The sequence below is a fragment of the Notothenia coriiceps genome, unplaced genomic scaffold (genome assembly GCF_000735185.1).
Source record: "Notothenia coriiceps isolate Sejong01 unplaced genomic scaffold, NC01 NC01_scaffold00015627, whole genome shotgun sequence".
Taxonomy (NCBI): Eukaryota; Metazoa; Chordata; class Actinopteri; order Perciformes; family Nototheniidae; genus Notothenia; species Notothenia coriiceps.
Window position 1 is genome coordinate 132291 of NW_011348328.1, and position 12957 is coordinate 145247.

At 41.8% G+C, this 12957-nt stretch overlaps 1 protein-coding gene across 1 annotated transcript in view; it reads left to right on the forward strand.

The window, feature by feature from the left end:
• Nucleotides 1-12957, forward strand: part of LOC104949047 (voltage-dependent P/Q-type calcium channel subunit alpha-1A-like) — a 35691-nt gene that overhangs the window by 10623 nt on the left and 12111 nt on the right. The window contains exons 9-13 of the mRNA XM_010775325.1: nt 1105-1219; nt 1685-1792; nt 3289-3389; nt 5080-5195; nt 5597-5729. Coding sequence (XP_010773627.1) covers nt 1105-1219; nt 1685-1792; nt 3289-3389; nt 5080-5195; nt 5597-5729 — 573 coding nt within the window. The remainder of the gene's footprint in view (nt 1-1104; nt 1220-1684; nt 1793-3288; nt 3390-5079; nt 5196-5596; nt 5730-12957) is intronic.

Here is a 12957-nt window from a genome sequence, read left to right on the forward strand (position 1 = left end):
CCACTTCCATGGTGGCCATTTCTTTTGTTTCTTCTTCTTTCTGTTTGCACAGAATGCTGCTCTCTCTCACCTATTAACCCTCCAAGTCTGTGCCCATTTTTCCCATTTTAGACATCAGATAATTAGCAATAGAGCAAGATGCTCTATTATTTCAGGTTAGCCCATCGTCTACAGATGTTCTTATTCCCTACAATAACTAGCCACTTTAAAACAACTCATTTTAATGTCGCCAACAGAGGATGCTTTCTGTGTACGGCTGCGCAGCTGCTTGTCCTGAGAGGCATATTGTGTATGCATCGCATGCCGCATGAGGGTGGGATATGCAAGAAAGCTTTGGGGGATAGAGTTTTTTTTCTAAGTTTTGATGGATGGATTAAAGGAAAGGCATTACATCTGGGTGTGGGGGCAGGCATGATAAGCTGCATGTTGGGATGTCGCCGTCTTCTGTCACCAAACACCCGAACGTCAATCTGTCATATGTGACTTGCTGTGTGTCTGTGTTATAAATGATGAACCAACAAGACCTATACAAAATCAAACCAATAAACGAAAAACAAAGTGTGTTCCTTCTTAGATCGGCCCCTTGGTTGTTTTTGGTTTACTGGTTTGTCATTAGGTCTCTGTTGTTTTCACTGTGAACCTCCAAACCCCCAGGAGGAGCTCTGGATGTTAGTAGCTGCTGCTCAGACTGTCCTGTATCCTCATTGAAGGCTCAACATCACCTGTTTAACCAACCTGTGAGGACTTGTGATTGTCAACAAATAGACTTAGAAGACCAGTTACGAAATACATGAGTCAAGGAACCAATCTTGAAAAAAAACTTTTATTAATCATCTTAGCACTCACAGGTTCGTCCATACGACAGAACAGATTGAATACTGTGAATTTCCTAAATGTGAATTGATGTCGCAGATGCACTTAATATCAAATAGACCTAATTGGACAGTGAGTCAGAGCTTGCTACAGATGCTATGCAAAGCTCCTTCAACCCTCCTTTACCACGACCCCTCCCCCTCCCCCCTTTACACCTGGAGGTTCCACAAACACGCCGACCCGCTTACTTCCCCATTTTCTCACCACTCGCCCTGATTGGCTCTCCCACAGAGACTGCTCCGTATGGATCTGCCTGTTGCCGATGACAACACGGTCCACTTCAACTCCACTCTCATGGCCTTGATCCGCACGGCACTGGACATCAAGATCGCCAAGGGTGCAGAAGGTTTGGAGTCCCTCTTACCTCCTTCTACTTCAATTTCCACATGATTTCTTCTCCTTTTATCTTATTTTCCCCCAAAGTGCAGCACCGAACCCAGAAACCTCCCTGAAGCTTCACCTCCTGTATCTTAAGTACAGTGTGATTTTGATGGCGGCTTATACTGTATATATATATCTTATGTGAAATGATGAGGGTGGAATCGAGGTTTTTTCATAAAATATAGAATAACCTCTGATTAAATCATTACAAAATTGGAAAAGAAATGCATAGGGGTTATCATGACCTTACTAATACAAATATTGTTTTTTTTTTTACGTTTGTATGTCCTCTCTTATACCTTTTTGTATCAATATGGTTGTGTATGAATGGTTTGTGTGTGAATGCATACACTTTTTTCCGTCCCAATTTCTACTGTGTGTACTTGTGCGTGTTTGTATGTGTGTTGCATGTTTGTTGAACTCTGCCTAGGTGGGGTTGACAAGCACCAGATGGACGCCGAGCTGAGGAAAGAGATGATGGCGATCTGGCCCAACCTCTCGCAGAAGACTCTAGATTTGCTGGTTACGCCGCACAAGTGTAAGTTGCAGAGTGTTGTGCAGGCGCAGCAATGTGGCATGGATGCAGCCACCCTGTGCCGCCCAGTGCTCCAACGATTATTCTCTTCACGCCACCTGAGGACCGCTTCTCTCAGTCAGTCTCTCTCACTGCTGCACCCTCTGATACAGCCGGCACATAACCCCACACATCCCCACCCATAAAACCTGAGATCTAGGAAGACATATAGTTAAGTGAACATGAATAACAACAAACAGGAGCTAACAATCTAACTAACTTACTAACGTACAAAGCACAGGCTGGACGCAGAACTAGTTCACACACAACACCAAGGCTGCATTCACAACTAATAACGCGGTGCTACAAAAAACGCCAGTCCTCCTATTCTCTCAATCAGGGATTTTTTTTTATTAAGAAAACTAAAAAAACAGCAATAGGAAAGTTTAAACGGCCAATAAATTAAAAAGCCTGTCACTGAGCGAGTACAGTAAACGCATCTGTCTCTTATTGCCATGGATAAGCGGCCAAATACAACTTAAATAAAGAAAATAAAGGTATCACTTATCCCTAGTTTTGCGTATCATCTAAAATTGTATGGGAAACGGCATATTATGTTTCTTGAAGGGCAAAATCCCTGTGACTCGTGTTACGCTGTGAAATGAATGAAGTTGCCTTCAAGTGCTGTTTATGCAAGATTATAAAATTGCTCTGAGAAAAAAATGTACGATGAAATATAAAGTCTCCTTCTGTTGCTTGGGGGATACAACTTGACTACACACAAATGGGTCATTTAGATTGCAAACCGCCGCATGAGCAACGCCTTATTTGGTGTGATTGCAGCCATTTCCTATCTTTTCCTTCAGCTACAGACACCACACTAACAAGGACAGACCCTCCATCCCTGTCAGACCCCCACAACTCTCCCCCTCTCTGTGCCTGAGATCAGAGGGTGCCTCACTATAGATCAACTCTCTATAGACGTCTTTTCACTTCAGGGGCGGTCAGCTGTGTGCGCCAGGCTGGCTGTGCTTGATACTTTTTCAGTGTTTCTTACACAAATGCACATGTGCTAACGCACTAGTTGCATGACACAGCGGTTGCTTTAGTTTGTGACATGCATGAGATTTGCTCTCAAAATGTATTGTGTATTTGGCATTACATTTGCAACCATGTTCAAATGAGTCATTTATAGTGTAAATATCACCAAATTTTATTTTGATTTACTTTATTTTGTTATGTTGATTCTCGTGATCACATGGTTATAGCTACCCGGAGCGAGTGGATTTGTTTGACCTATATCAAAATAATGTGCTTGATTACACAATTTTATGTATATATTATACAGTAGAGTTAAAAAAAAAAAAAATCTGTCTGTGAAAAGACTATTCGCTCAATGTTGTGTGTGTGAAATGTACTCTGTTTTGTGTGCATGCCTCACCCCCTTTCTGCCATTCCTTGCGATCAGGGTCCATACCAAAGGTCTAATCTCGCAGGGTAACTTGTCATTCTCTCAGCAGCCACAGACCTGACAGTTGGGAAAATCTATGCTGCCATGATGATCATGGAGTACTACCGGCAGAGCAAGATCAAGCGCTCCCAGGCTCTTCGTGATGAGCAGGTACTACGGTCTCAACGAGTAAAAGCACTCCACCTGCATCCGACCCTTTTAAAGTCAAAGGCAGACTGACGTTCTGAAATCAAAGCTGCAGGGCTGTAGTCCCATTCATGTAAGCCTGGGCTGTGACAACCTCCATCCAGGGAGGAGTCCTTATTCAGTCACCAATCTTATGAAATCACCTATAGCTTTTTATCTAACAGCCTAAACAGTGCTGCCATCTGCTGGGCAAGTTGGGGTACTTCTTGCTTTTAAGCTTTGGCAACATTTAGTGCATTATTTAGGTGTACTCCTCACAAAATGTCAAATGCAAAAGCCAGGGTTTTGCAGTTATCACGCATTTTTTATAAGAAAAATCGATGAATTGGTTTAACCAGACTCCAGTGTTGTCACAGCCCCCGAGGTGCCTGTGCCTGAAGCACCATGGGAGCCTTTATTAAAGCTCCTCTATCCTGAGCCTGATTCTCTCCTGGTTTGATGCTTGAAAAAGATATGGTACCTCCTCACTCCCAATCCCCAATGCTTGTAACCTTTGACTGTTCGATTTGCATTATGATGTTGCTGCATCCTACCCGTAGCTGTATTTCATCTTGGATCAGAAGATGATGTCTCATTAGAACTGAAATGTAATGCTCCTCAGCAACCTGATATTTCATTGCACGTGTAAGGATACGTTTGTCATCTCTCAAACATCAGCAAACCCTCTTTGGCCCCTTTGTCCGGGCTCCTTTACCCCTTCTCTCCCCAAACACATAGCTAGCATATGTTGTAGCTACACACCGTGCTAAACCTCTGCAGTGTTTCCTCGTCCAAAACATTGAATAAGTGCAGACATCACATAACTAATTAAAGGTTTATTTTACCTGCTGTAAATCATATTGTATTTAGTGTTTGCAATCATAGATGGAAGGTTTGCCATAGTGTGGATTTAAATGAAGGTAGAAAAAAACATTTTAAAATCACAAACTCAAAATGTGGACATTTTTAATTGTGACATTTGAGGATTTTTTTAACCTGCATGTGTAACAGCTCCAGGACCAATCTGACATTTTGAGCGCTGGTAATTAGGCAGCACTTTGGAACTTCTTTAGTCAATGATAAATACATGAATGACAACGTATGTATGTCCCATCATGCATTTCACCTGCTGTATGTTCCCCTTCACAGGATTGTTGCCTTGTTGATCTGTCATGATGTTCTCCATCCCTATTTTGAAAGAGGCTCCTCTTCTATTACTCCTCTTCATGTCGGTATCAATTCTACTTTCCCTGATATAAAAAAAACTTTTTTTTTTATAAGGGAAATGTATTTTTAGATGTTTAGTATCAATCATCTTATGACAACTGATCATAAGATGACACACTAAATGATTACTGATGATTCAGTTTGATCCTATCCTGAGATCTAGCCTGAGTGGGTGAATTCTGCTTCCTTATTGGACTTCTTAAAGTCCTCTACCTGGTTGCTCAAAGGGTTGCCAGGTCCCAGAATGCACTCCTAGTCCACCCACCTCTTTCTTCGCTGCTGGGCAGCTCTCCATTTATTCCTCCTCGATAACCTCTTTTGCCTGGCCTTGCTTCAGCCGACAGCCCCCTCTCTACATGCCCTCTGTTCCTGCTCTGCTCCTTCTCCCTCCATTTCCCTGTCAGTCTGCCTGATAGCTGGCGACGGCCATGTTGTATATCTCACACAGAATCGAACGCCATTACTGTTTCAGCGCGTGGAGCCACCTTCCCCAGGCCAGGAAGGGGGTCCGGGACTTAACAACGCCCTCCCTCCACCTGAGACGACAGAGGCGGTCAACGGCTTGTGAGTGTGACGCCGGTTGTCGTGGTTGCTTTACCGGAGGTGGTTTGTAGAAATCTAGGAATATTTCACCTGCAAAAATGACGATTGTATCTCAAATTATTCAGCCCCTCTTACCTTGAAGTATTGGATACAACTTTTAACACACCCTCCATGGGGATCAAATATTCCAAAAACGTATTTTTAGATAACTTCAAGTAAATCTAAACTTCATGAGATATGCCAGAATGTTTTAACTGATGTTCCAATATAGTTTTTGTATTTATCGTTCACCATGGAGGCACGCAAGAAAACGTTTTTAAGGTAACACGGGGTGAGCCATTGATATACAAATCATTATTTTATGGGTCAGATATTCCTTTCAGAAAGATGCGTGTGTGATGGTACGTTTGTGTGTGTCATAGAACGGTACAGGGGGGGATCCCGGCGAGCCAATCGTGGGTGACGGCTCGTGCTCAGGAGATGTCCCAAAAAGCCGGCAGCTGGAGCCCTGAGGGACACCCTGAGGACAGCCTGGGGAGCATGAGCAACTCTCAGGTAGAAGCTCATATAGGCACACCCCCAGGACCACACACACACACACACACACACACACACACACACACACACACACACACACACACACACACACACACACACACACACACACACACTATACAAATAAAACACATCTTTGTCACACACCAAGTTTGTGTGGACTCAAACACTCAACTCCCATTCAACATTTGTTTTACTTTCATGTCATTGCTAACAAATGAACCCCCAAAGAACCATTGAGGACACTTTAATGGTAAAATGAACTTTGATCATTATGGAGTTACAGCTTCAAATTCCATCTCCATTAAAGCAGTCCCCCCTTTATCCATAACCCCTGTGCATTACATTAATTAGATAACGACACCAGGTTTGGGTGTTGTTTAAACAAATGCTCTGACAAAAAAAATATCTGTCATGTGTGGATGTCGCAGGACTGTTATAAGTCCGTCCAATTATTGCATTTGGTCACATGCGTCACCAGAGTCTTCCACAAACTACAGAGGTGAGTGCTGAAAATAGCCATGTTCCTCACTGAGCTTTTACCATCATATGTTTAATTTTATAATTATAATGTTGGGAAGGAGCTTTAGAGTTAAACCTAAGGGACGGGCTGCTGCCAACTTGGTGACTTTCTTGCTAGATTTGATAACTTGTCGAGCTAGTGCTGCTGTTTTTGTAGACCATTTAAAAATCTAGCGTACTCATGCTGGTTTCTCAAATGTTACCTTCTGAACCCTCAATTAGAAGTACAGCAATGTTTTGTTTAACAGAACATTAACTTGCTTCTGGTTTCATGGTCTACACTCCAACCAAATCAGTATCAGCAATATGAACTCATGCTTAAGGTTGAGCGATCTTGTCAGTGGTCGGGAAGATAAGCCACATTCTTGTACTATATGTTCTCCTATTTAATCAAAGCCTATTCGGCACAAAATACAGAAGCTCAAAGCTCATACTGTCCCATCTCTACTGCTTTGTTGCCTTATTGTTCCTTTTGAGCAGGCCATTTTCCCTCCTTGAGGTTTGTCAGTTAGCATTGACATGTTGTTGAACCTTCTTTTAGTTATTTCTGTCTCTTTACACATTTTTTATCCTGACTGAATCTTTCCTTCGCCGTACATTTCCACATGTCATTGAGAGTTTATCCTCTGTCCTCAGAGCGGTTCATGTCTCCCTCATCATTCTGTTAAACCTCTCTGCTTGTAGACCTCCTGGAGGGCATACCCTCTTCTTCATATCAATCAACAGAGGTCTGGAGAGGTTTAAACTCAGGAGTTTGATAGAAGAGAGTCGCTGTCGGCTTTATTTCAAACTAGTTTGATTGATAACCTACAGTGAAAGCGGACAAATGGAGTCTTAAAGCACAGAAAAACGGAGATATTAGAAAACAAATACCTTCTATGGTAAAAAACTAGCACTTAAAGGTGGGGTAGGTAATTTTGGAGAAACCAGCTCGAGTGCGCTAGAATTTGAAAATACACAACCGGAACAAATCTGCCACTTCCTTACAGAGCCCCTCCTCCAACACACACAAATGCGCACATGACCAATGAGGGCACGAGATAAGTTTGTGCACAGATGGAAGGCTGACAGGCAGGTAGGCCATCCAGTTATTTTAGCCGGGCCGGCTCAGATGATTGGTCGTGCTTTTTACAGTACTACGGCTTCCACAGATTACATTTTTTTATGGATTTTTTGTCAAAGCGCTTAAGATATTCATCTCGAGCCGGTTTCTCAAACTTACCTACCCCACCTTTAAATGTAGTCAGCTGTTAAGCATTTTTTTGTAGTTTATTATTTGATTTAATGTTTTATCTAGTATTTTTTAATGACTGAATATATGGAATAGCTAGCACTACCTCTCAGCTCATGATTGAAATAGTGTGACACATCTGTTTTAAACAGTTCCATTCATTTGTAAAAGTTTCACTCCAAACATAATATCATTTGGCATATTTGCAGAGAGAAATGTGCAGGGTAGTAACTGAGACAACAAGCTGGATTTACATTTGTAAACCGTCTGGAAATTCCCATATTTGTAGAATATTTGCACTGGCTTGATGATCCATTTTGACAGCAGCCTTTGCAAACACAAAATCTGATTCTTATTTTACTATTGTCCAAGTTTAATCTCAAGACCCAAACACTCAATTCCTTTTGTATTCCTAGTATATGTTAAAACTACACTGAACAAAAATATAAATGCAACACTTTTGTTTTTGCTCCCATTTTTCATGAGATGAACTCAAAGATCTAAAACATTTTCTTATACACAAAATAACCATTTCTCTCAAATATTGTTCACAAATCTGAAAAAATCTGTGATAGTGAGCACTTCTCCTTTGCCGAGATAATCCATCCCACCTCACAGGTGTGGCATATCAAGATGCTGATTAGACAGCATGATTATTGCACAGGTGTGCCTTAGGCTGGCCACAATAAAAGGCCACTCTGAAACGTGCAGTTTTGCTTTATTGGGGGGTCTGGGGGGGTCCGAAAACCCTAGGGTTAAACCCTAACCCTAACATGTCACCCATTGAGCATGTTTGGGATGCTCTGGATCGGCGTATACGACAGCGTGTTCCAGTTCCTGCCAATATCCAGCAACTTCGCACAGCCATTGAAGAGGAGTGGACCAACATTCCACAATCAACGACCTGATCAACTCTATGCGAAGGAGATGTGTTGCACTGCGTGAGGCAAATGGTGGTCACACCAGATACTGACTGGTTTTCGGACCCCCCCAGACCCCCCCATTTTGTGTATATAGAAAATGTTTTAGATCTTTGAGTTCATCTCCTGAAAAATGGGAGCAAAAACAAAAGTGTTGCATTTATATTTTTGTTCAGTGTATATACTTGAAGTTAGTTAAATTGTGTTCTGTTCAAACGTCTTTGATAAATAATAAGCTGATAATCTCTGTGTAATTCGACTGTATTGCTACTACTTTTAAGGAGAATAGGAGTACCTCTTCCACCTCTGAGTCACCACTTGAGCAAATGTACTAAGTTACTTTCCACCACTGCTAATTGTAACCTTGCTCGTCATTACTTAGCAAACCTTATGTGAGTCACTGTCTATGTTTACAATGCAAAACTCCCACAGGTGGGATCCTGCTTTCTCTTTAAATCCCCAGATCTGCTGTACCTGCTGCTACCTTCCCCCTTCTCTCCTCTCTAGACCTGAAATTAGCTGGCAAGCATATATAGTTTCAAACAATCTTGACACACATCGCTGTTTGAAATCATTTCCCCTTGAACTGAGGTGTGCTAGATCCATCGGGCGAGACTTCAAAAACAGCCTCAGCGCCATATGAGATATCATATATCTTTCGTTTCTTTAATGTATCTGTGACGCATTCAACTACATGTAAATGTATTCCCAGAAATCATGTCATCCAGCATCAAGGTGCAAGTATATTATAACTAATTCTAATATCACGTTGCCTGACTGTTGAAATAAATCTATGTACTCATGAGTTTATATATTTCAAATTCTGCCTCACTTTGCATTCAAAAGCCGATACCAGAGCCTGTCTGAATGTCCTTCAGCTGAGGCGGTAATGCGGCACAATCAGAGGAGGGCAATTAGCCTTTTACCTCCAATCTGGTATCCTCCAGTGTCAAACATAATATTTTCCAAACTATTAGGCATAATGTGATGAAAATTGCTGCCCGAAAAACGCAGTCAGTCGAGTATAAGAAACGGGAAGTCAATGAGAGCTGACAATGACTGAATGAATGTTTATTTTCAGCCTCACCCGGATCCAACCAAGCACTTTCCTCTCTCTGCCCTTCATGTGTCACCTCTAACATTTATCTGAGTACCGAGAGGCCGGCTCCTTTTGTAATTTCTCCTCGACATAATGAGTGTTTTTCACTGGAGAGTACCACCGATTGGTCAATTGCTTATCTGTTGTTCTGATCAGTTTACCGAGTGTGACGACGAGGACCTTTTGTAAGAGGAGCTGCTAAATGTCAACATCATGCACAGATTATTCAACAGCATTTATTGAAACCAAAGACAATACCTTCATTTTGCCTCTCGCTGACCCTATTTTGAAAGAAAATATGGCCTTTAATTCCTGTTTTTAGTCCATTTGCAGAAATGTCACATTGTTTAGTTTCTGTTGCTGATAGATTAAAGGGGCCCTTTTATGTTTTTCACCTTCTCTCTGAGGCGCTGTTTACACGAGAACGAAACGGTTGTATCTGCTACTTTTCTCTTTCGTATAGCCCGTTCGTTCACACGAGGCCGTAACGGAACCGCGGAAATGGACCCCGCAAACGATAACGGGTCCCAAGGTGGATAGATCTGCAAACGGAACGCTCTGGGGGGCCAAACGGCTCCGTGTGTACGCCCTATACGATCATTTCCTGATAACGATGAAGCCATAGCCCCGCCTCTCCCCACCTCTGCTGCTCACTGCTGTAGCATGGTCAGTAGCTACTGTCTGCTACAGACCATGCTACAGATGTTAGTGCTCCTAAATCTACAGCTCCTCTACCACAACCATCAGCAACAAGTGGACATGGAGAACTACATGAACTACATGTTTGCTAAATCCACCGCGGAGAATAAACATAAGGGCAACCAGAGAACCATAGCAACCATGCTCGGGGGTCTTCTTCGCTGCTTTTGGTGTATTTTGTGGCAGAAGTACAGCGCCACTTACAGGCCCGGCATATGTACTACAGCGTTTCCAGTGGTCTCGTGTGAACGGAAGACTTTTTTGAAACCGAATTCGGTCCGTTTGCGCTCCCGTGTAAATGGGGTCTGAAACCAGAGCCTGAACTAAAACTAAAATAACATTCGGAAAAAATAAACTAGAACACATTTCAAACACGTTGAAGTGACTGTTATTTTGGATATATTGATTGTTGTGCTTTTATTTATGTCTTAATGTGTGCATATGTACTGTATAAATGTGTCTGTTGATTGTGTATGTACAGGTATATATATTTTTGTACACATATTTTTATATATTTGTAATTTTTGCATTCAGGATTGTTGGAAACGGTAATTCGATCTCTCTGTCTGTACACACAAACTGAAAGTTGACTTTTATTCATTCAGCTTATTATCGTTTCTTTATGAACAGGTTGGATGTTGTAGAAGTTAATGATTGAGTTCCAACACCTGTTTAATCCTCCTGTTGTTTCCTGGTGACCCTGCAGGGACAGGCGTGAGCGCACAGCGTCTGGTGGCCTCTCTCTCTGAGAAACTGATAGAATTAGAGCGTGTCCCTGGGCTCGTCTGACGAGGTCGTAGAGATGACTAGACGGCCCTCTGCTCTCCAAATTTAGAACAACTGCCTCTCGGCTCACACCATCTGATGGGGTTAAATTGCTTCCACCCTCCTCAAGGTCAAAACCGTGGATCACTTGCTTTTCCTCAAAACTGTGTGTTATCTGCAGGCGATGCGATGGCAGGCGGGGGGGAATGTGTCTTTCTGGGAAGCTTTTCAATTTCTAAATGAATACTGCCCAAGTGCTCCTGAGCAAGGGCCCTATTGTGGTGTGGAATGCATAGAAGTTGACATACTGTATATGAAATTATACATTTAAGTGCATTATAGTGTAGAAAAGCTGCAAGGTGATTCTTGGTTGGTAGCACATTGACATTTAGATAAAGGGCATATATCTGCAGCCAGATGCAGCGCAAAGATGAGCTTGAAACAATTAAAGAGGGTTAGATGTAAACACGTCAAAGTAGAAGAATTAAATTACGAACCTAAAATGAGCGCAACATGTCCTCTTTAAATTGGGCACAAACACCAGTAATACAATGATGAGGTAAAAAGTCACCTTGAAGTCATGACACATGTTTTTTAATGCCTCCGTCGAAGGAATCATGTTTTGCCAGTAATTCCCATTGTCGTGATCTCCATAAATGTTGAATTGACTAGATTGTGATGGTCCAAAGTCACTGTAATCTCATCTTTAACCTCCAATTTTTATCTGTTTATCCTTGCGTCCAACTTCACGTTTGTTCCATATTTTTCGAAGAACAACCCTCCTGTAATCCCTGTACATCTTGCAGACTCTTGGCAGTATTGTTTCAAACTAACCCTTTCATATACCACTGATTCACTTTGAAAGTAGATGTTACACCAACTTCAAGTTAGCTACTGTGGTCAGTGTCGAAAGAAAACTGACTTTGTTAAAATCCATCCAACCAAACATCCTCACTGTGGTTACCCGCAGAACATCACACTCTGGTGTCCCTCCACAGCTGTGCCCAACATCAGCCCAGCCAAACAGAGGGAAACTCAGGGGCGACTGACCACCTGTGCCGGGGACCACTAAGTGAAAAAGATGGTGGGTAATAAACTCAACAGGAGGAAAATCTGGAGGCAGCCTCAGGGGCAGCAGTGGAATAGAGGATATTTCAGTTCAACCTTCAGCAAAAATGTATCTTTGGTGTTCGAAAGTTTAAGAAACTTGTCCCTCAATTCGTGTTTTTTTATTCCCTAAAAAATCAAATAAGGAGGTTAAACTCTTTTAAGTTAGAGAGTTAAGTTGTGTCCTCTCCGAATTGAAACTGATTAACTTGAAGAGTTCTTGACTTTGGAATTATTTGTTTGATTAAATAACTAGAATTTCACAGTATGCCTCCGCCATCTAGTGAGGTTACAGAATATATCAGTTCCGTCGAAAATATCCCAAATTTATATTTGTATCTGATTCAATATTTGTGTGACATTGTTGTAATTATATGTCTTGAGTTGTGGTCAGACACGTGTTATTTTTGACCAAAACAAGAAAAAAATTTTTTATTTTGAATGTCAATCTTCTATTTCATAACCAGTCAAATGTGATTGTAAATGGCTTCATCATGCTTCAAACCGTATCATGGGAATAGCTGCAGTAGCTACGGTAAGAGATGGAGATAACCGTTAAAAAATGACCTTCATTAACGTTGTTCTTGATTAGTTCAATAATGTTCATAGTTCCTGTCTTTTGAATTATAGTTTAATAGTGCACTCATGTAGTGGAAGGAGTATGTATTAACTGTCCTAATTTATAAGTGAAATTCAGCATGCTTGGTTATTGTTTGAGGCACGGTGTGTGTGTGTGTGTGTGTGTGTGTGTGTGTGTGTGTGTGTGTGTGTGTGTGTGTGTGTGTGTGTGTGTGTGTGTGTGTGTGTGTGTGTGTGTGTGTGTGTGTGTGTGTGTGAGATGTGAAGATGAGTGTAGACACTGGTGTGATTTTAAATTGCTTACAT